The 24,065-nt window shown below is 45.3% G+C and overlaps 1 protein-coding gene across 3 annotated transcripts in view; it reads right to left on the minus strand.

Annotated features, from left to right (window-relative positions):
* Positions 1–24,065, minus strand: part of LOC138527989 (glutamate carboxypeptidase 2-like) — an 898,418-nt gene that overhangs the window by 642,811 nt on the left and 231,542 nt on the right. For all 3 annotated transcript variants that reach the window (XM_069639404.1, XM_069639405.1, XM_069639406.1), the window contains exon 4: positions 23,487–23,588. In XM_069639404.1, coding sequence (XP_069495505.1) covers positions 23,487–23,588 — 102 coding nt within the window. The remainder of the gene's footprint in view (positions 1–23,486; positions 23,589–24,065) is intronic.

Here is a 24,065-nt window from a genome sequence, read left to right on the forward strand (position 1 = left end):
TTCCATGTAAACCATGACTGCTCTGCATACATCCAGTGTGTGCAGGCTTCTTTCCCCCATGTTTGAGGGGTTCTGAAAGAACGTTGGTAGTTCTATGGATTGGTTCACATGGAACTTTGAAATAAATTTAGGCGCAAACCTAGGGTGAGTGCACTGAACCACCTTATCTCTGTGAACTGTAACAAAGGGGTCTAGAACTGAGAGCGCTTGTAATTCACTGACTCTCCTAATGGAAGTAATGGCTATTAAAAAGGCAGTCTTGTAGGTGAGATATTTGAGGCTTGCTTTATGCAGGGGCTCGAAAGGAGACCCCATAAATCTAGTCAACACCACGTTAAGGTCCCATCTGGGAGCTGGGTTAGAAATGGTAGGGTGCATTCTCTTTACTCCCTCCATGAAAGACTTAATAACTGGTATCTTCCACCACAACACCTTTTGTTGTGATGTAGTGTAGGCTGAAAGAGCAGCTAAGTGAACTTTTAGAGAGTTAAAGAACAGGCCTTAGTCAAGTAAATGAGTCAGATACAAGACGATATGTGTAGGAGAGCAGTCAATGGGTTGATGCTCTTAGAGTTACACCAGATGACAAAACGCTTCCACTTACTGGAATAGCAATATCGTGTGTTAGGTTTTCTTGCCTCTCTAAGTATGTCCATACATCTCTGAGGGAGCAGCAGGTGCCCAAACTCTATGACCTCAGGAGCCAGGCCGCTAAGTTCAGTGATTGTGGGCATGGGTGAAATGTCTCCCCTTTGACTTGCTACAACATGTTGTATGGCCAAGGCAGTTTCATTGGAGGAGATAGGGACATCTCCATCAAATGAGTGACCCATGGTTGGCAGGCCCACATGGGCGCCACCAATATCATTGTGACTGGTTCCTGGTGCATCATGTGCACTATTTTGTTGAGAAGGGGAGTCGGGGGGGGGGGGGCGTAAACAAATTTCCCTGAAAATGTTATCCAGAGTCTATTCCCCTTGGAATGGTTCTGGGCGTACCTCGAGGCATAATCCTGGCATTGAGCGTTCGCCAGAGTTGCGAACAAGTCGATCTCCGGGAAGCCCCATTCTGCAAAGACGTTGGAGACAATGTCTTTGTGTAATCGCCATTCATACTCTATGGTTCGTGGGAAATCTCAATGGTTGGATGCTATGTCTGATGACCAAACTCTGTGCGTTGTCTGTTGAAGCAGGTGAGCTCCCCACCCTGTGAGAGATGCATCTGTAGTTAGAGTGGCCTCCATTGCGGGGGTGGTGAAAGATTTCCCCTTCAAGAGGTTCTCCCTCGACCACCACCATAGTGAGAGAACGAGGGCTGGCCAGATGTCCAGAGCGGGTCCCGTGAGCGGACCTCGTAATGAGGCGATACAGGGTTAATGGCGCCGACACCTTTATCGGCACGGTTAACCCCTTACCGCCTCACTTGTAATGAGGCCCAAAGTCTGCCTGCCAGATGAGGGGCAGCCATTCATGTTACTAACACCTATATAAACTATATTTCCCTACCAATCTCTCTGTCCGATAGGTTTTATTATTTGCCATTTAGGATGATGTCATAGCTGATGCACATCGAGGTATAAAGACTTTGTGTAACCAGAAATGTAACTGACAGTGTGTGAGTTATGTTTTGTTCTTCACTAGGTTTCCCTATTTTATTGAACTTATAATAAAGTAGTATTTTGTCATATTCTTTGAGTCTGTCTGGTTATTTGGGTCCAAGATCATTTATTATGGTAATCCCATTCTGCACATAAAAACGCCCAAAGGTGCTACTGCACACAATTGTCATGGGGTGCTCAGTGACGCTATATGTTGAATGTGCAGTATTTGCAATATTAGAGAGGCCCACATCTACACCAACCACACAATGGGCTTCAGCATGTGAAGTGATCCTTTACGGCCCATTCATTCACACTGTTTGTTGCAAAACAGTAAATCCTGTTACCTTTCTGACAGAGCCAATTACTGGCAATGACGAAGTTCATGATTGTGTCACCTACGAAGGCCCAGAAGGCGACGTTCCTAAAGTGCATGATTATGTTTTAGATGATGGGGAGGTATATTTTGCTGATGGGTCATCAACTATGACCAGGAGACAGGCCAGCGACATACTGGGGCAGCGGTTGTCCGATTGGTTAATTCAGAGCACAAGGTTTTAATTCAGTGAAGGTTACCAGGCCATTATTCTGCACATGCAGCAGTCTTGATCGTGTTCATTGGATGTCAAGTAATGATATATTCGGACTCGGCATATGTGACGACAACAATACATTCAGGGTGGTCGAGGTGGATGAGAAGGGGGTTTCGTAGAGCAGATGGGTCTCCAGTGCAACATTCAGCTTTTTTAGACAGATTGATTCATGCCCTTTCACAGCTCACACTGCCCGCAACAGTGAAGTGTGCCACCCATATATGCGGCAGGGACTTAGTTTCCCTCGGGAATGAAGCAGCAGACAAAGCAGCAAAATTGGCCGCGTACATGCCAGCGCTAGACATCCCCGAACTTCCAGCGCTTGTTGACATGCAGTTATAATTACAGGTTCCAAATACTGTGTTACCCATTACCAATATGATTGAATTACAGGGCCAAGCGCAGCAGAGTGAGAAGTTACTGTGGCAGAATAGGGGTTACATGCAATCCCCAACCGATCTAGTGTGGAGGCAGGTTAGTACAGTGTTAGGCAGAAACCTGTGCAGTTCCCTCTGGGACCACTGCAAAAGATTTAAGACTACAGGTGTTTGGCAGTAAACCCACTTGGTAGCAGTCTGTACCACACAGATTCACTTGGTAGCTGTGGCTGAACAGTCAGGCTTCCCTCAAGAAGAGTTAGGCAGTATACAGAGTATTCATAATAGGTCAAAAGAACATAGTAGAACAAGTAAACACTGACCAGAGCTTGGTGTAAAAGAGATATAATTATTTATTTAAAACCACATCTAGAAAAACACACAGGCACTAATAGTAAGCAATTCAAAAACACGGTCACTAAAAGATATACACTCCCTTAGAAGAATATTAGACAAGTCTTAAGTAAAGCCCCACTTATTTTCAGACAGCGGTGAGCGCTTAACGCAGATGGCACTCTAATAATTCGTTTTAAAAGGGAGAGAAAAGCAGAGTATAATATGAAACAGATCCCAACACTTTCATAAGAACAAAACAAGAGAGGAAGGCAAGTAAAACCTTGAAGTTAGAGTTCAGAAGGCCGGATCCACTTTAAGAGGATCAGAACGAAATGTGTCCAAGGTCACACGGTTGAAAAGTGCACAAGTGCCAAGGCCGAGGGGCGGTTGGTCTACGTGCGACCCCGTCAGAATCAAACCAAATCACAAGTCAGTCCGAGCCAATGCAAATCGGAAGCTTGTGGAGCCCACTCACCAAGGCAGACAAGGAAAAAAGGAGACAGCAGCAGCTTTGTTTGTACTGTGGTAAGGCAGGTCACTATCTCCAAGAATGCCCGGTGAAACTACCCAGGAAAGCAGTTGAAGCAATTGACAAGGGTGAAGAAGAAGAACATGACTCGGGAAACTCCAATGCCCGGGAAGCGTAGGGGGTCCACTTGTTGAGCAGTGAAAAGGAACCTATACAGACGTCACATCTAGTCATCCCTGTGCTCCTGGTAAACCACAAGCAACCGTCAAAAATACATGCCTTGGGGGTATACATTGACAGGGGGGCTGTGGGAAATTACATGGACAAAGATCTGGCTACCTGGATAGGCCTTCCTCTCCAACAGAAGAAGGTTTCATAAAATGTCACAGCAGTTGATGGATCTCAGGTATCATCCGGCCCAGTAACGCATTACACTTGAGAAGGTCACGCTTCTGTGTCAGGACAGTCACCTTCGATCTCATCGGTGCTGTTAGGGAGAATTCTCTTATAAGGTTAATTTCCCAAACCTATTGAGTCCCCCAGCAACTTTGCTGGATTTTTGGGGTTTGTTTTTTTCTCCTGCTAAGAGTGAGACTCTTTTCCTCCCACTCTTAGGCATGATTTGAGCGTCTTTGACTCTGTGTATGCATATGGGCTATGGGGTTTTCTTTCTACTCCATAGGGGATCATCTATTTTTTATGTGTGTGTTACACAGCACCCTCAGTGCAGTAACACAGGGGTGTCATAGTGACCCCCAAACACAGACTCCATACCCTGGGACTGACTACTGTCTCCCAGGGCATGTAAAGTCACAATTGACTTTACTAGTCCTAAATTGTGAACAGAACTAGTACAAACCATCATATTGTGGCAGTACTGGAAGGGGTTAATTATATTGCCCCTGGGTCTGTTTTCAAGGGGGCATTGTCCAGTACCCCCTTGCTGAGTTTCTGGCTGGTGGCAGTGGTTACCACGCGAAATATTCTACCGGAATATTCTCTATGGGATTTTCCCATTGATTTTAAACGCACCACTTTTTGGTGCAATGTTAAAGATACTGCTGGTTTATTTATTTAATATCAAATCCCCGGTTGGGTCTTTTTGCCAGAACTCTTTTCTAAAATGGGGGTTGTGTCCGTCTCTGTAACTCTGACCAAGGTCGAGCCCTTTGTTACACTATTTTGGCGGGCTTCTCCACAGAAGCCCTCCATATGGTGCCACCCTGTCTGGGTTCCACAGCAGGGGTGGAGGGGGGAATTGGCACCCTGGACTGCGTTGCCTCAGCAACCCAAGTCGCACTCTACTCTGATTGGCCCAGTGGTGAGCCACCCGGCTCACCACTTAGCATGTGTGATTGACAGCTAGGCTGATGAATGGGGGTTTTTCTGCATAAAAGCACAGCCTTTGGGACTGGAACATCAGAAGTCGCCACAGGACCTAAGAATCCGAAGAGGGAAGAAGCTGAGCCATCTGCAACGACGACACCACCGGTGAAGCCCTGCTGCAACTACCTCACCACTTTCCCGACGACAAGAGAAGATCTTCTGCTGGACGAGTCTTCTTCCTCTGAGCTGGTGGGACCAACCAGTTCGCCCTTTTCACCTTCCAGAGACGTCTCTTGGTCGAATCGCCCGTGCCAAGCACCCCGGCGGCCGGATAGCCAAGCTTCACCACTTTGACCGCGAATAAAAGGAACGCTCCTTTTATTGACGAACTCCATGGCTGGTTTCATCCCTGTGCAGTGCAACAACTCCACGTTTCCTCCTCGACGAGATCCTCTCTTCCCCTGGTCGAAACAACAAACTGCAACCACTGCCAGGAGCAACTGCCATCGCTGGAGCTTCCGCTCTGTTTAAGGTACTATGTCGCGCCTGGCCTCCCTTTCTTCAGTTTGCCCAAGGTGACCCTTAAATCCTTGGCTTGCCAACTGGGTTGGCCCCAGACCTCCTAACTTTACCTTCTTGAATCGTCCCAACCTCTTTTGAACATTCTGCAAAGACTTTTAGTGCATTTTTAAACCGTGTGATCCTCGGCACATTTCGCTTTGCTCCCTTTTAAGTGAACCTGGCCTATGAACTTTGGCTCTACAGTCTATACAGACTTTATTACCTTGCTGAGAACTCCTAAAAGTGTTGGGACCTGTTTTATTTCTATGCTCTGTGTTAGGCAGAAACCTGTGCAGTTCCCTCTGGGACCACTGCAAAAGATTTAAGACTACAGGTGTTGGCAGTACACCCACTTGGTAGCAGTCTGTACCACACAGATTCACTTGGTAGCTATGGCGGAGCAGTCAGACTTCCCTCAAGAAGAGTTAGGCAGTATACAGAGTATTCACAATAGGTCAAAAGAACACAGTAGAACAAGCAAACACTGACCAGAGCTTGGTGTAAAAGAGATATAATTATTTATTTAAAACCACATCTAATAAAACACACAGGCACTATTCTTAAGCAGTTCAAAAACACGGTTACTAAAAGATATACACTCCCTTAAAAGAATATTAGACAAGTCATAAGTAAAGCCCCACTTATTTTCAGACAGCGGTGAGCGCTTAACGCAGATGGCACTCTAATAATTCGGTTTAAAAGGGAGAGAAAGGCAGAGAATAATTTGAAATAGATCCCAACACTTTCAAAAGAACACAGCAAGAGAGGAAGGCAGAGTCAATCCGTGAAGTTAAGAGTTCAGAAAGCCGGATCCACTTTAAGAGGATCAGAACGAAATGTGTCCAAGGTCACACGGATGAAAAGTGCACAAAAGTCTTGAAAAGGTTCAGAGACCAAAAGAAAGGGACAAGTTAGATGGTCAAGGCGGCCAGCCCAGTCCAGAAGGTTAAGGGATTATTATTACCTTGTAGCAATCTTAAGAAAGGGAGGCCTGGCGGACACAGTACCTTAAAGTGGTGAGAATACTCCAGCGGGGTCAGTTGTTCCTGGCAGCGGATGCAAGTCGGTGCTTCGTCCGGGGGAAGAGAGGATCTTGTCGGGGAGGAAGACAGGAGTCCGTTACACTGCCAGGGAAGAAACCAGCCACGGAGTTCTCAGTTAAAAGGAGCGGTCCTTTTATTCGCGGTCCAGTGCTAAGTGGCTATCCAGTTGCCGGGGTGCTTGGCACGGGCAATTTGACCACAAGACGTCCTGGGATGCGAGAAAAAGAAGGTAGACTGGTTGTGCCCACCAGTCAGGGGAAGAAGACTCTCCAGCTGGGAGATCTTCCCTGCCGGCGGGAAGTGGTGAGTCGTGGCCCAGTGCTCCACCGGTGGTGTCGTCGTAGCAGGTCGGCTCAGCTTCTCCCTCGTCGGATTCTCAGGTCCTGTGGCAACTTCTAAAGTTCCATTCCCAAAAGCCCTGCTTTTATGCAGCACACCCCCATTCACTCAGTCTAGCTGTCAATCAAACATGCTAAGTGGTGAGCCGGCCGGCTCACCACATGGGCCAATCACACAAGAGTGCGACTTGAGTTACCAAGGCAACTCAGTCCAGGGTGCCTAAACCCCCTCTCACACCCCCTGTGGTACCCAGACAGAGTGGCACCACTTTTGGAGGCTTCTGTGGAGAAGCCCGCCAAAAAGTGGAACAAAGGGCTCGACTTGGGTTGGAGTCACAGAAGAGAACACAAACACCATTTCAGAATCGAGTCCTGGCAAAAAATACCAACCGGCGAATTAATATTAAATAAATAAACCGGCGGGATGTTCGAGGCTATAGGAATTAAATAATTAAAGTTGGTAGCCTCGAACAATGGGAAAATCCCATAGAGATATATTTGCGGTCAAATATAAAAAGTAGTATCCACTGCCACCAGCCAAAACTCGATTAGGGGGGATGGAGACGTGCCCCCTCGACTAACAGACCCCGGGGCAATCGAATTGCCCCGACCAGTACGTTCACAATATGATGGTTTGTACTGGTTTCTGTTCATAATTTGGGACTAGTAAAGCCAATGGTGACTTTACATGCCCTGGGAGCCAGTAGTCAGTCCCAGGGTATGGAGTCTATGGTGGGGTGTCACTGCACGGAGGGTGCTGTGTAACACACATAGTAAAAACACATGAGACCCTATGGAGTAAAGGACCCCATAGCCCATAAAACACATTAACAGTCAAAGGAACACCACAAATCATGTCCAAGAGTGGGAGAATAACAGTCAAAGGAACACCACAAATCATGTCCAAGAGTGGGAGAAAAAGTCTCACTCTTGGCAGGAGAAAAAAACAAACTCCAGAAATCCAGCAAAGCTGCTTGGGGACTCACTAGGTTAGGAAATTCAGCCTAAACAGAGAATTCTCCCTAACACTCTGCCTTTTTCTCTCCGTTTAACTGAACTATTGGAGTGCCATCAGCCAGTCCCACAGTTCAATATGTCTAGCAAGTGCATGTTTCATTTTTACAATGTCCTGCCCTTTCCTCTGTTTCCAGCATATCTCTTTGAAAAGTACGTCCATGCTTTTTTTTAGCTGGCATGTCGTACCTTCTTTAATTGTTTCTTGGTGTAAGGCAAGCAACAATCTATTGTTGGGGTTATTGCACATAGTGATGTACATTTTTGCTCGTTTTTTCAACACAATAGCTTTTAAATGAGATCAGGCCTAACTCCAGTCTAATTATTGCCATCGGTGTACAGTCTGGGAGACCCAACATTTTCCTCCAGTATTTACCCTCTATGATCTGCAACCACTTTAGGTCTATGGACAATAGTGATTCCAGGCAATAGGTTATCATAGGTGCTAATACTTGATCATATAGCTGGCGGGCAGCCCAAACTGCATATCCCCCATAATTAAGGGTAAAACAATACACCATGGCAGTAATCTGGGCAGCTTTAATTGAACGTGCTTGTTTACATTCAGAATAGCTCCCCTTGCCGTTCAGCTCAATTCCCAGTTATTCATACATGGGTGTATACAGAATCTCAAGCTCTTCTATCAACAGTTTGGTGCGGGCAATTTTCCTGTTAGTATAAACAATGGGCTGCGTTTTATCGCAATTTATAACCAACCCGTTGGCCTCAGCAAAGACCAAAGTGCCTCTGTGGACCTGCAGAGGCCACTAAAGGTGTGATCAAGTATTACGAAGTCGTCTGCGTAGGCCAATACGGGACAATGTGCCAAGCCTATCTTAAGTGGACAATTATAGGCAGACTTTACTGCAATGGGTAAATCGTACACAAACAGATTATAAACTAGAGGGGCGGTAACACAGCCCTGTTTCACCCCTTTTTTTTGTTTATATACTTGGTCATGTTCCCTTGCGTATCTAATTTCAGGGACACACTGGTATTATGATGTAGTAGCCTGAGGTAGTATAATAAGCCCTCCGGCAGCCCAATAATTTGAGTGTAGCCCAAGGTTTTTCTCTAGGTATAAGGTCAAAAGCCGCCTTAAAATCCACAAAGAGGGCATAGAGTGGAGGTTTACCTTTGGATCTGGCTCTAGTTCGAAGGATGTCCAGAACAGCCAAATTATGCGCTGTAGAGTATCCTCCTCTAAAGCCTGATTGGAACTGACACAGTAGCTCTGATTTATCCACCCATGCCTGTAATGCATCTAACAATATGGATGCAAACAGCTTGCCCGTGCAATCAAGCATGGACAGCAGTCTATAGTTGCCGGGGTCCATCCTGTCTCCCTTCTTAAAAATCAGGATCAGGATGGCAGTCTGCCACATAGGGGGTATAATGCCATCAGCTAGTACCTTTTCAAAGAGTATTTTTAGCAAATCTGCCCAAAATTCTGGTTGGCTCTTCAATGTTACATTTGCCAACCCATTTGGCCCTGGTGCCTGAGATGATTTAAGTTTTTAGATCTTTTCTAATATTATTTCATGGGACACTCTAAATGGAGGCTTGCTAGGCATCATGAGTGTCTCTAACCTCGTTGCATTATTACCAATAGGATTACGACTTTCCAAGTAATTTTCCCATTGCTGTACACCTATCGGGTTAATCATATGCGTTTTGCCTTTGCTCCTTGCCTCCCCCAGAAGGGGCCAGATGTTTCTAGTATTTTTAGTGCATATTACTTGGACCGTTTTCTGCCAATTGTTAAGCTTGTCCAAGTATCTTTTCCCTTTAATACAGGCTCTATACTTCTTTTTAATTGCTAAGCACTTAATAAAAAAAATCCTTAGGGGTGAGAAAAGATTTCTTAGCCAATTGGATTTCAAATCTTCAATCTCTTTTGGCATCTCTAATGTATTGGCCAAAAAACTTGACTTTACTGTGCTCAACACCTATATTTCTCACTGCCACAGATGCATGCATGCTCATAAATTGCGAGATCCAATATTCGATGTCAGTTACCGACATTGTTTCAAATTCCTCAAAATTAGCGATGCTCTCAGAGGACACTGCGATTGCCGCCTTGTTGATTTCTGACCATCGTATATGGGATGCTGCATGATTAGCTATGATATCGCCCATAGGTTTAGGGTCCTTGGATCTGTGGCATTGGGCCGTCGCCCAAGGGATGTTTCTGGTGCAGTTTCATCTGGCAGGGATAAAAAACACCATCACCGACTCGCTCAGCAGAGAGCTGCGCTCGTGCCATGAGTGGGAACTACGAGAGGATCTAGTGGACCACCTCTTCCGACGGTGGGGCACACCCCAGATCTGTTCGCGACAGCGACAAACTCCAAGTGCCGGAGGTTCGCCAGCAGGTTTCCCCAGCCGAGGAGCATGGGCGATGCTTTCTCGTTCCCCTGGGAGGGCCTGTTTCTATACGCGTTCCCTCCATTGCCATTGCTGATCCAGCTCATCAACCAGCTCAAGAGGTCACAGTGCAGGATGATCCTCGTCGCACCTGCGTGGCCGAGGCAGATATGGTTCCCAGACCTTCTGGACTTGTCAGCGTCCCCGTCAATCAAACTGCCAGTGGACGCGGATCTTCTCTCCAGGGAAGGAGGCGCCATCCTCCATCACGACCCGAAGTCGCTGAACTTGCAGGCCTGGCTCCTGCAGCGTTAGAGTTTGGAGGATACGACATACCGGCCGACTGCAGAGAGGTTCTTGCAAAGGCCAGGACGTCCTCAACTCTTAAATGCTATGGACACAAATGGAAGAGGTTCTCTGTCTGGTGCCACGCACAGAAGATTAACCCTCTACGGATTAGTGCTCCCCAGGTACTGCCGTACCTTCTGACGCTGGCTAAGGCTGGACTGGCGCACGCGTCCATCAAGATTCATCTTGCTGCGATCTCCCGATACACCAGAACCACGGGGCGGACGTCTTTGTGGTCTCATCGTCTGGTGAAAGAATTCATGAAGGGACTGTTCAGATCCTTCCCGCCGGTGAAGGCTCCGGCCCCGGCGTGGGAGCTCAACGTGGTGCTGACCAAGCTCATGGGACCTCCGTTCGAGCCTCTGCACTCGGCTCCGTTGAAGTTCTTGTCGTGGAAAACAGAGTTTCTTGTGGCCATCACCTCCGCACGAAGAGTGGGAGAGATCCAGACCCTTTCCTGCAAGCCCCCATATTTGACTTTTCACGACACAAGGGTAGTGCTCAGGACGCACCCCTCCTTCATGGCCAAGGTGCCGTCGGACTTCCACCTCAACAAACCCTTGGTGTTGCCTGTTTTCTTCCCGTCGCCTTCGTCGCCGGCCGAAGGGACTTTGCACTCGCTGGATGTGGCTAGAGCGCTGAAGTTTTACGTGGACCGCACAAAGTGTTTTCGGAAGACGTCACAACTTTTTGTGAACTTTGGACCTGTCAATCAGGGGAAGGCTCTCTCAAAGGCCTCCATTTCTAGATGGCTCTCCGGCTGTATCATGTAATGTCATCGGTTGGCAAACCGACCGCTGCCTGGCCGTCCGAGAGCCCAATCCACCAGAGCGATCGCAGCTACCACGGCGTTTCTATCTGGTGTGCCCTTGCTGGACATCTGCAGGGCTGCTACGTGGAGGTCGACGCACACCTTCACGAAATTCTACTGCGTCGATCGGGATTCCAGGGAGGAGTCCAGGGTCGGCCAAGCAGTGCTGCGCAATCTGTTCGCCTAAGGTGAGCCTGGTGAGGAGGTAAGAATTGCTTAATGTTGAGTTTGATGTAATGCTTAATGTTGAGCCTTTGCCACCTCCCGTGGTTGTGCATGTGTGTACTGCTATGTATTCTTTATTCATGAGCATGTGAATCCATGCCAGACCCCATGCTGGAGAAGGAACAAGTTACTTACCTGTAACTGTTGTTCTCCAGCATGTGTCTGGCATGGATTCACATGCGAACCCTCCCGCCTACCCCTCTGCGGCTCTTCACTGGGTCATACTGCCACTTCACGTGCTACCAAATCTGAAGATGGCTGCCAAAGGCGGGGCTTGGGTAGAGGGCAGTCATTGGCTGTGGTCAGTATGACGCAGAGATCAGTGATTTGTTACTACTACGAAAGACAGATCAGAAACGAAACTGATACTGATTTTTTCTTTACCAAGGATTCCCAGCCTGACGACGGGGAATATTCATGAGCATGTGAATCCTTGCCAGACCCCATGCTGGAGAATTAAAGTCTCCCATGATTTTTATGGCATTATTCCCCAGCACTATGTACCACTGTGCCAAGAGTTCATGTATTGCATCTTGCAAGGGTTCTCTCCAACTAGCTCACAATTTGTAGCTTTACGGGAAGATTTAACTTTTTGCGATATACCAACCACCAGCCCCCCGTACGGTCGACCCCCTAGGCCTTTTTTTGGCCATGGATTGAAAAATCTGATAGCCATCCAATATTATAGGAGAGGTCAACCATCTTTCCTGCAGACAAAAGCAGGTATGAGTTATAATAGATGGCCTGCAGTTCCATGACATGAAAGTACAATCTCACAGTTTATGTACAATTGCTGGCAGAGATTCTGTCAACCATTTCAAGACATTCTGTATGTCAGTCATCTGCAGTTGTTTTCCTTGTGTCAGTTGCGGTATAGATTGCAGATCTTTTCTTTCATTCTCATCGGTAAGGGGGTAGCTTGGGCCTCCCTTATCAGGGTCAGCATCTAGCTCAATATCTACTACCATCAGACTTTCTCTGTAGCTACGTAATAACTGTGCAGTTACTAAAAATTTCCAATGGATGGCAGAAACATTGAGGTTAGGACATTTCAAGGGTTCTACATACCCGAAATCATCTGATTTAAGAACCCTAAACTGTGGTACGGAGTACAGTCTTGTAAGCAATTCAGTTCTTGTTAACCATCTAGGTTCTTTTTCTTTGTATAAGTTTTTAATTATACAAATACGATTTTCCATTTTATCACATATACTTGCTTCCTTTTCTGATGTCAATACGTCTAAGATATTCTCCACTGGGGGCACATCAGTGTCCTTATGCAATATGGGCACGCTTATAGCCATTTCATTTTCCTCCTCTGGTGCTGCGGATAGTATACTATCTTCTTCTCGTGGCACCTTATCTTTGTCCGTTATTAGCCAGCTAGTGAGACGGCCTTCACCCATGGCAATTTTTTTCTTTGATCTAGAGGCTCTTTTCTTTGCTTTTTTACTCCTTTTGAATTCATTTACTGTCCCAGGGAGTGGGGAGGCCACAGTACTTGGTCGTTTAGTCATTGTCTTTCTCCTTGCCAGCCTGCGTGGTTTCCTTGAATGGTATACCTCAGAGTCGTTCCTTAGGTTCTGGTCATTTTCCTCACTCACTGCTGGCTCTTCCAAGATATGTATGGCAGCTGCTAAGTCCTCTTCTACCCTTTCTTTAGCGCATATATTGCACTTGCCTGTTATTATTGTGTTTTTCGTGTTTTCCATTTTCTGGCCACACATCTTGAGTAAGATCTTCATGGCAAATTGCATAGAGGCCATAGTCGACTGCAGTTCTATCAGTTCTGTATTGCGTGCATGTGTCTCTTCACTATTTACAGTAGTATCTGTTACAGTCGCTCCAGTCATACTAATGGCCAAGTTAGGAGATGCCGAGAGTCGCTCTGTCTGCGGAGACTTATGCAAATGCATTTCTTCATTTATTTCTTCTATATTGTATGAAGGGCTAGTGGTTTTCATATGTGCCGGCGTCATTGCGTTTTGCATTTTTAGGCAAAGATCTAACAAGGAGTTGTTATCTATGTCTCCAAAGATGATGTGATCTTGGAGATTTGAAACATTTTGCTCTGGTATCTCCATTGCCCTTGTTTCTGCAATTTCATCATTTTCCTCTATTTCCTCTAGGACTGTAGAATTAGTCGTAGGCTGCGCATTGATTGGGAAGAAAGAGGTTATCGCTCCCTTTTGTATTTGCTCCTTTGCTTTGACTTTTTGCTTCCGCAAGTTGTAATTGCATTGTGCTTTGTTTTTATTAGTTGGCATCTTGAAAATTCAAGGCAATACCACTGGCTCACAGCGACTGAGATCAAAGGTTTCTCCCACAGTTAAAGTATTTATTGCAATCTATTCTTTGTCTGCACACTTAGTTGCTGTTCACTGGAGCACGTACTGCCGTTGGTAAAAGCTGCCCTGCTGGTCTCCCATATAATAGATAGCAACTAGGGAGAAACACTCAAAGAAGCCTAGCAGTGGTTTTATGTTTTTAGCACTAAGTAATAGGCTAAGGCCGGTGGTAAAATTTGCTTTATTGTGTGTGAAAAAACTCTACTTGCAACTCACACCACAACAAATACACATAAGTACCATGCAAAAAATAGGAGCCTTCACTATCAGTTTGCAGGCTGTCAATTTGCTGTCAAATCCCTCCTAAAATCACACCTATCACACTGGGTCACGATATCAGTGTACCCTGTGTCCAAGCAATGTTCTTTACCTGCTCCTCCCTTCCCACTTGCTACTATTATGTGTGCATCTTACTGCCTCCCCAGTAAGGGGAAGTCAGGGTGAAGGGTAAAAACCCAGCGATGATGGATGAAGATTAGTGCTAATCAGTCACTTCTCCTGTGTTTTACACTTACCGCTATCGCGGTCACCTGCAGTCACCTTAATACAGCTGCAGTCACCTTGGAACGCCCCCTGCACTCCAAGCACCCCCGGCACCCGAGGGGATCCAAATTGGGATCTGGATGGCAAGCTCAAACGTTCGAGTCGAGCTCCGTCTGAACTGCACACACTGGGTCAAGCGTCTGACGTGTACTAGAGGAAAGGGCCCACAACAGGCCCGAAATCGCAGGGAGAACGCTGCAATGTTGAAAGAGTCAAGCCGCACTGCACTGCCAGAAACACACATCCCCATGCATCAAGGGCACCCAAAATGGTATTGCCCCAGGAAATGTCACCCTTTTAAGCCCAGTGTTTGGTTCATCTGGTACTGTGCCGGGTTCCCAGTTTATTCGAGGGGCACAATGTACAAGTTGTACTAATGGACAAAGATGAAAAAAAATGTGCCAAAGAAGATGGTACACCTCAATGCAAGACACAACCCATATTAAAATGGACGGAGTGTTGTTTGTGTCGAACAGATGGGAGAAAGGCAGCAGGGGGGTTGGCAGGGTTTGTATAAGAAGTGATATGGAACATCGATAAGAACTGTTACACAATATGGACTACATATAACTCAAAGCTGACATGGATCAAAACAGGTGACACACCAGTGAAGGTCCAACCGGCTGGAGAGTACAAGTTCTGTTTTCAAAGGGAATGGGACAGTTCCCGTTGGCACTAATACCAAAGGCATAAAAAAATGGTTCATTCCAGACCTTTCAAAAGGAACAACAGCTCTTAATGGTCTCTACTGGGTGTGCAATCAGCAAGCATACCTGCATCTCCCATCATCTTGAATAGGAACCTGTGCATTAACAACACATCCAACCCTGGTCTACCGCAACAGATGCAACTTCCAACCCAACCCCTGGGGCAAGGAGGAAGAAGCGCTCACTAAAGATACGGAAGAGGAGATCGTACTATTTGTCAGAAGATACGTCCAAACTGCTCAAAGCAATTCCAGATAAATATTGCCTGTATACCAAGATTGAAGGGTTTTATGCCTCCCTCCTGATGCCTGGGATCCAGGCTGCAGCGAATGCAACTTGGCTGCAGATAGTGAGATGTGAGGTGATCCAATTGGCAAATGATACTGAGCAAGGCCTGAATGCCTTCAAGAGCGAATTGAGGGCGATCCGGTTGATGACACTTCAGAACTGGTACGTTCTGGATCTTCTGACGGCGATGGAGGGGGCCATATGTTAAAACAAAGGGCTGTCTTGCTGCACATAGATCTCCCAAATGATGCAGAACGGGTCCCTGACACACATTAAAGGGGCCCTGCACAAGTTGAAGACGGACACGGAAAAGCAAGCAGGGGTTCAGACTGAAGATTGGTTCAATATATTGTGCTGATCAGCACCAACATGGCTTGGTGCAGTGGTGGAGATATTGGTTCCGATTGTGGTGCTTCTGTGTTGTTCTGCACGTGCCAAATTATACTTCGATATTGTGAGAACGCCATCCTGTATAGTGCGATGATGATGGTTAACATTGGGGCAGGAAAGCATAGGCAGATACAGACGGAGGATCTAAAAAAGCCGTGTATGGTCAGAATTGAAAGTTCCCCGCGACCTTAAATTCTCCCCCATCAGACCCAGAGAATTACAATGAGCAATGGGTTGATTTAGCAGGTGATGGAAGTTGTATTTACCTTACATGTACCCCAGAGAAGTATGCTTGAGATGGGGAAAGCTTGCGCCATGTATGTAGGATGTGGGTCCCAAAGGATGAAGGAGATAGGGCTGAGAGAAAGGGAAGGGTTAGTTAATGGATAATTAACTAAAGGGGGATGTTGGGATGCACGTTCATATCTCAGCCCCTCCCAAACGATTCAGAGTGCGGAAAATATATGAATGCACAGGAAATTTCTATGGGTGGGGGTAGGAGGGAAGCTTGTGAGATATAGGTGAATGGCACAGGGTAGGCTTACTGTAGCATTTTACATAGATCTAAAGTAGATGAATGACCAGTGATAGGCGAATATATTGCATATGCACAACACACTCACATAGCATGGATCCCAATGACAAGAAACATAGAAGTGGTACTATATTCAGAGGTAGGCCTGAATCCTCGCATGCAATGGTGGAAACACAGAAAAATGAGGCCCTGTGGGCAAATGTCCACCCCCACACCAGGAGAGGTAGGGAACACATACACAGACAGATATATCTTCTTAGAGCTTTGCGAAATTAGAAAGGAATGTGAACGGCCCAACACAAGCAAGGGATGCAACTGATTGTGAAGGATAAATTAATGGGAGCCAGGGAAGAGGTCTTCAGCTGCTGAAACGCAAGCTGAGATTTAGGACACTTGCACCCCAGGATAACGGCCATCCCATTTTAACTACCAGATGCCCCTGAGCAAACTCCTAAATCCTTCACTATTTAGACTGATTAGTGGGACCTGCAGGAAACCCAGGCCTACCTCTCCGGAGGAGTAGCTGATAAAGGGACACCAGAGGACAACAAGGCCAGTGATTTGTACCAGAGCAAAGGGTGATGCCGCTGTTAGAAGATTGCGACGGGGAGGCATGGCAGGGGCGCCCGTGTGTCTGGGATGAGAAAGGAGTTGCTTTATTCGCAAGGACCAGACTGACCTCAAAGTTATCCACTGAGCTCATGTTGACGACCAGGTGCATATCACGTGATTAGGCCTTAAGACAGGACAGTGTTCTCAGTAACCTAACCAATCACCCAACAACAACCAAAGGTGAAGAAATCGAAGCTCACGTGTGAATAAGTTGGAGGAGAAGTTGACGTGGCCATTGGAATGGGTGTCTATATGTGATTATTAGCATGTATAGGCCGCAGCAAATGAGGGTGTGGGATGAACACAGTTTATCGAATGCGTCATGAGTGACGATTTCCACAGTTATAATGGGATGTTTGCTTTGAAGAGGAAGAGAGCTCTGTGGCAGTGGACTTGTAATACCCTGTCACCACTTCCTTTTTGTATTCAAATAAAGCTATTTTTCTCAAAAAATGGTGCACCTAGCCTTTTTTCCCTAATGAGTTGTTATTTTTCGGTCTGGTTGTTGAGAGGTTACCCTACATTTTCACTAGCACAGGATTGGGCTTTTTCTAATTGACTCTCTCTTGCAGGTGCATCTATTTAATTAGTGAGGTTCTCTGGCATCTGGTAAACACAGCATTCTTAAGGACAGTCTGCTATCTTGGATTGAATACAAGTGTAGTGCACATGCCCTTGAGTACGAACTCTGCAATGGATCAGCGGTGCTGCCATTGCTTTGACCGCAGCCACTTTTGGTATTCTTCTCCCCAGTTTTAAACTGGTAAGCAGTGTTGGCTTTCTTGTTGCAGTACAATTTCCCCTAATGGAGCGTGAAGCACGTAACTTGGCAGTGTGCCTTGGATGCATTTAAAGGCGATCACAAGTCATCAATATTGCACTTGAGCCTCCACCGAGAGCCAATGCAGGCCCCTTCTAGCGATGGAAACGTCATCACAGCGTTTAAGCCTCGTCACACCATGGACAGCACTGTTCTGGATAACTTGAAGTCTATTAATTTCAGTTTTATTGAGGCCCGACAAAAGACTACAGCAGTAGTCAATTTTGGCTCCTATATTCGCACGAGCGATAGTTTCAGGATTAGTTTGATTGATAAAAGGCCTGAGATGGGCTAGCAATTTTATATAAAATGCTGCTGCAGAAACCAAGCTTTCCACGTGAGCGCTTCATCAATAGCTGCTGATCTAAAACAACCCCCAAGATTTTAACCTTTTTAAAGGGTATTAACATAACTTCACCAAGTAGAAAGCTAAGGTAAGATGGGGCCCAGCTTAGACAGTGAGGATGACAAGCCCACAATCAGAAGCTCCGTCTTACTCTTATTAAGTACAAGATTGTTCCTCAACATCCAGTCCTCTACAGACGAGTACACATGATTAAGTTCAGCCTCGTCCACCGAGTGGGTACCCACCACGGGGACAACACACTGGGTATTGTCCGTGTAGTAGGTGAACATGATCCCCTTCTGGTCCAGCAAGGCAAAGAAGGGGACCATGAAAATGTAAAGACGGGGATATGCAGACGCCCTGTGCAACACCAAAATCAATGGGAATAGGGGGGGGGGGGCTTCTGCTTCCCCAGAAAATACTATTCTTTTGCGGTTATTCAAGAAGGAAGCAATCCATTGTGCTGCTATCAGGGAGAAGTTGGCTACTGCCTCCAACCTGTCGATCAGAATAGAATGGTCGACCAGGTCGAAGGCAGCAGATAGATCAAGGAGCATTAACATGGAAGCAAGGCTGCAGTCCATCCGCTCCATGAGCCTAGATTTCAATTCTAATATGGTGGTTTCTGTGCCAAAAACGGCTCTGAAACCTGACTGACTAGGGTTAAGCCCTCGATAATTGTTAAGATGTTGTGCAAACTGTTCATACGCAACCCTGTCCAGGTTTTCTAAAAGAAACAGCGTGTTTGTGATTGCCATATAATTGAGGGGATCTTTAGGACAGAGGCCCGGTTTTTTTATTGATGGGGGTAACCAATGCTTGTTTAAGGCTCTTAGGAGAACCTTCCGAGAGGGAAGCACTAACAAAAGTATATATGGTGGTCAGGAGGGCAGGTTTCAATATTTAGTGCAGAACAAGGATCACCTTTACAGGAGGCGACTTTGAGGCATTTCACTATTCCTGAAAGCTCCTCCTCCGAGATGGTGGAGAAGTTAAATTGTAGGATAGCAGGGTGTCCTTTAAAGGGATCTGTCCCCTTCTTATTGTGGGTGAACGACTGTATGTTTTTTCCTGCTTGTCAGGTCTGCCCTGATAACATTCAATTTATTCGACATGGCGTCCTGTATACCCTGGCACCAAGTGGCATTCTTGACAACAGGAATCACATCAGGTGAGCCTATATTCTCCTGCTCTTTAAGTATTTTAAATAGTTCTCTCGACTCTGATTGGGCCTTCGAAATCCTCAAATTAAAAGAGTGTTTCTTTTCTTCGATGATCGCCAGTTTGGAAGCTGTGGCTGTGCTTCTATATTTGGCCAGAGCGTTAGGCGAGGGCCTAAACTCCAACTGTGAAGTAATTTCAAAGTAGAAGATTTGAGTGTTCTCAATTTGGACGTATAACAAGATTTATTTCTCATACTCTCCTTAGGTTTTCTATATTTAAGGGGGGCCATAGGTTTAGTAATATCTTCAAGATTGACTAAAAGGGCATTGGCAATGTCTGTGTAAGAATCCTGGGCTACGAAATGAATGGAGGGATTAAACAACGATTCGACTCTTTCAACAGTGATCAATTTAAAATTTCTACCAAGAGAGCTCTGGGGCCTCTTGGATTTAAATTCCTTCAGAATGTCTGCCTAGATGGAGAAATGCATGAATGAATGATCAGACCAGGGGCAAGGTAGAACATACAAATCCTTTGTTTGGACATTAATGGCTGAAATCCAATCAAGAGTATGTCCCAAGATATGTGCAGGGGTATTAATCAGCTGTTCAAAGCCAAGATTACCCAAGGCAGATTCCAGTCCTCTGGCCGTCAGGTCATCCTTGTCCCCTATCCAGAAGTTAAACTCCCCCAGAATGAGGTAGCTAGAACAGGGTTTGAGACAAGGCAACAAATAGTTAGACAATGCTAGAGTAAAATCCTCAATAAGTGATGGTCGTCTGGAGATGAGGATATGGTTAGATGTGGATTCGGCATTTAATCCAATTTTGACATGAAGAGATTCTATGCCATTCATAATTATTCCTTTGGATTCCCAAATGGTGAGGGAGGATTTAAAAATGAATGCCACCCGCTGGCCCACCCACCTTCCTCTCTGTCCTGTCTTATCTTATACCCCTCAGGAATATCAAAATCCAGGGAGGGGCCTGCAGCTCTGTGGCCCCATGTTTCAGTGAGGGCACAAATGTCGATGTTCTTCTCTATATAGGACGTGCCTTCAGCAGCATGCTTAACCAGTGATCTGGTGAACAAAAGCATGCAAGCTAGATCATGCACAGGTGTAACGGTATAGACACGGCGCTGATGCTCAGATTCCAGGTGCGGGGGATTCAATAAGGGTATAATAGACACAATATTTACATCAGAAGAAGGATCAGGGCGCGGCCTGCCCCCCTGCGCTATTCCATGGGGCGGAACAAGACTCTTCAAAAAGAGGCATAAGGTGCAAAGATTTGGGTGCTGCTATTCAGTTACTTCCAGAACAATCTGTTTGTGTTGAGACATTTTTGGCTAGTAGAGACATGGGAGCAGGACTTACCGCAACTGATGATCAGGAAGGAGACGTAGGTATGGTAAAGATATTCCTGGCTGCCTCAATTGCAGCCAGGACCTCCGTCAACCCCATAATGGAGAAGGAGAAGGGGATCGAGCTGCCTTCGGGCCGCCGCCCATGAACTAGCACAGACTAGCTTGACCCGCCCGCACCAGCGCCTTCGCTTTGAAGGGAAATGAGCGCTGCAACTACAGCTCCTTATGGGTAATGTAGTTTGGAGCGAGTGGTGCGTGCAGAGTAAACAGAATACTCGGATTCAAATCGCAGTTTAATCAAGTTAAGAAGATACGTTTTCACGTATTCAAAACAAAATAAAAAGTCAATCAACTATGAAAAGGCAACAGGGAGTAAAAACGCAATAGCAGCAGTACAAGGTCAATCCAAAACAGTTGGCACGAATGTCATATGCCTCTTCCTCCTGACCTGGCTGTTGTGGGGTGACTAAGAGGTCCTCTCCGTATCACAGCAAAACCCCCCACCACAGAGTATGTGGTGGCAGCCAGTCCCCCACGGCCATCCCCCACATACGCAAAGGCTCAGGTAGGGGACATCACCACATGAGCATAAAGGGTAAGGGCCATGATGTGCTTACTGGGCATACCTCTCGGAGTGGCTGGTCACATGATTTCAAATCATGATATACGAGAGTGGTGGGGGATTAAGTGTAAAGCTGGTGCATCGTCTATGGCAGTATTGTGAGTATATTGGGTTTTAATGTCATTATTGACCAAAGGTGCGACCACCTGGACATTTGATATTCAAACCCGGCAATAGTGTGAGCACTTGGCTTTTGATGGCAATTCAAATGATGGAAGCACCTTTGCATACAATGTGAAAAACTTCTGAATGGTTTGCGTATTTTATCTTATGATGGAAATGCCTGTGCAAAGCCAAAACTACTGACTTTGTCAATGCCTGTTTTTGCACATAAGGGAACTCTTTTTCTGGCAGACGTGAGCAGCATTCTTCAGGCTGTATTATAAAACAAATGTTAACCTCCTGGATTCAAGCGTTGGCACAAGAAGCATATATTAATATTAAAGAACAACATTATAAATGGCAAAAACAATGTATCACAAAATAGATGTACACTCCTTAGCTAATAAAGTATTTTATATAATTGACAGAATTTATGACGCGGCTTGCTATAATAATTTATGGTGAAGAAAGCTTGAATTGCTAGATGCAAAGGTAAACGTTCAAAACAAAAGCATGGCGATTTGATAAAAGGAAACACTATTGCGTACAAAATACCAAACCAGGAAAAATGTAGGGTTAAGCAAGCACTGGCAAAGCCACTAGGACTAGCTTTATAGATGAAGAGGTTAAGATTTTGTATAAAGCCCTCTCTGGACAAATATGACATACCCTTTTCATTTTCAACGGTTGAACTCCTGGCTTTTCCAATATTTATCACGGCCAATGGCATGTCAAAGAATATCCCCAATGCTTGCACTTAATACAATCTGAAAGAATGTCACTCTCCCCGTTTTATTAGTATTTTGCTTTATTTGTGTTTTAAATTATCTAATCAGCATCTAATACGCATGCTCTAGAAATCAGCCAGCTTCAATCTGCATACACACAAAGCCCTGCTCTGCTGCTTTCTTCCGGTCAAATCAATGTATATCTTCATGCAGGACTCATTACAAAGTGGTGAGTGGAGAGAGAAGAGTAGATTGAAGATGGTTAGAGAATAGCCCTGCTAACCTTAATTTTGAAACACAACACACAGTTTAATGTATTACTATGGAAAAACACAAGCTGCTTCAAAAACTATTCAGCACACACAACCACACCAACCGTTGTGTAAATGTAAAAATGCTCATCTGTAAGCCAACATGTTTTCCTATAGTATACAGATATTCATTCACGATTGTGTGTAAATGCCAGGCGTGTCTTACGATTCCAAGATCCTGCTGCGAAAATACTTCATGAGTTAGGTTTTAAAGAGCCAAGAAAAGACAATTCTCTTCATCATGAGGGCAGCTGGGGTTTCTATTTCGGTGCTAGGCAATAGATATTCTATTATTTGGTTGAGTTTTAGGTAGGTTTGATTGAGGTAGGTCCGCGCTTAGAAACCTCTTTGGTATTAAGCGTGCTACAAAGAAAACTCAATTTTTATTAGGTTGAGGTTTAAACAGAATAAAGAGTTTACTCATCATGGGGCTGGACCGGCCAGCATCTTTCTTTCCAGCTGACTTTTTTTTTTATTTATTTTTTTTTTATTTTTTTTTTAACAGTGGAGTCTAGAGTTAAAATTCTTTAATTTAAATTAGTGGAGACAACACTAATGTCCACCCCTTTTTCCTATATCCTTAGTATTTCTCTAATGATCTTGATATTTCTGATTGCTTTGAATGGACCCATTTTAAAATGCACAGTAAAAAAGTCGAAAACGGTCCCCTTGAAAGGACAAGTCGTCATTTATAAAGACGAATCGTGGATCCAATGCAGTCACTGTTGGAAAAAGAAGAGAGGGTATTTGGCCCCTACATTAAGTCTCCGGCATCAAGGGAGAAAACTTGCAGTGGAACAAGAATGGATTTATTTGGGAATGCTGTCCAGGAGAACAACACATTTGAGTCAAAGAGAGCATTTTACCGTTCCTGTACAGTTCATCCACAAATGATCATGTAAACACAGTGCCTTCTTTTTGGCGTTATAATGATACTTTAAGAGTCGTTTTAGATCAGTACAATAGGTCTTGGATAGGACTTGATTTAATACCAAAATGGGCACAGTCTTATCTGCATACAAACTAACATGGCACTGATTTACATGTGCAACCATGAAGACACTCGACATTACACAAAGAAAACACACATTATCAATGTCTTTCAGAAACTACTGCCTTTATTATAAACAATCCCCCAAATACTGTGTGTGTGTGTTAAGTAAAATCCCTTGGAGTGTCACTTGCATGGTTTCTTACCTCTGGCTCTCCCTGGGCTGAGTAGGCATTGAAGGGTGGTACAACATTTGAAACATATTCGTATCCTGGCGGGATGGGCTCATGTAAGGATGTGTTGAAAATCTAGTGGAAATAAGACAACACAATGCTTAAAAAAACCAAGAAATTAAGTACATCACAGACTCCCATTTCCCCTGTTTAAATTACATTTGTATGATACTTTCACGAAGAGCAACTGTCCAATAACGTGTGCAAGAAACTTTGAAGAGTCATTACAGGTTTTTCAAAAGATTGCTTTTCTATTTGTTTAGGCCCTGAGGCAGTACTTGATCATGACACGGAGGGAGCAAATGCTATAGCGGAATTATAGGATACTAGCAAAAAGTACCCATACTCTGCACAGGTTATGTAGACCGACATGATAACAATGTCATTAATTGTTGAAAATCAATGATCCTGTAGGTCCCTGTTCCAAGTCGTTTATCATTTGATGTGCTTTGTAGTCTGAAGTAAACTGCACTGAGAATGGGCCTGTGTTGCTAGCTTACATACTATGGAGCAGATATGGAAGTGAGGCAAGAGTTGGCGTGCTGCAGCATA

The sequence above is a fragment of the Ambystoma mexicanum genome, chromosome 7q (genome assembly GCF_040938575.1).
Source record: "Ambystoma mexicanum isolate Mex_15411 chromosome 7q, UKY_AmexF1_1, whole genome shotgun sequence".
Taxonomy (NCBI): domain Eukaryota; kingdom Metazoa; phylum Chordata; class Amphibia; order Caudata; family Ambystomatidae; genus Ambystoma; species Ambystoma mexicanum.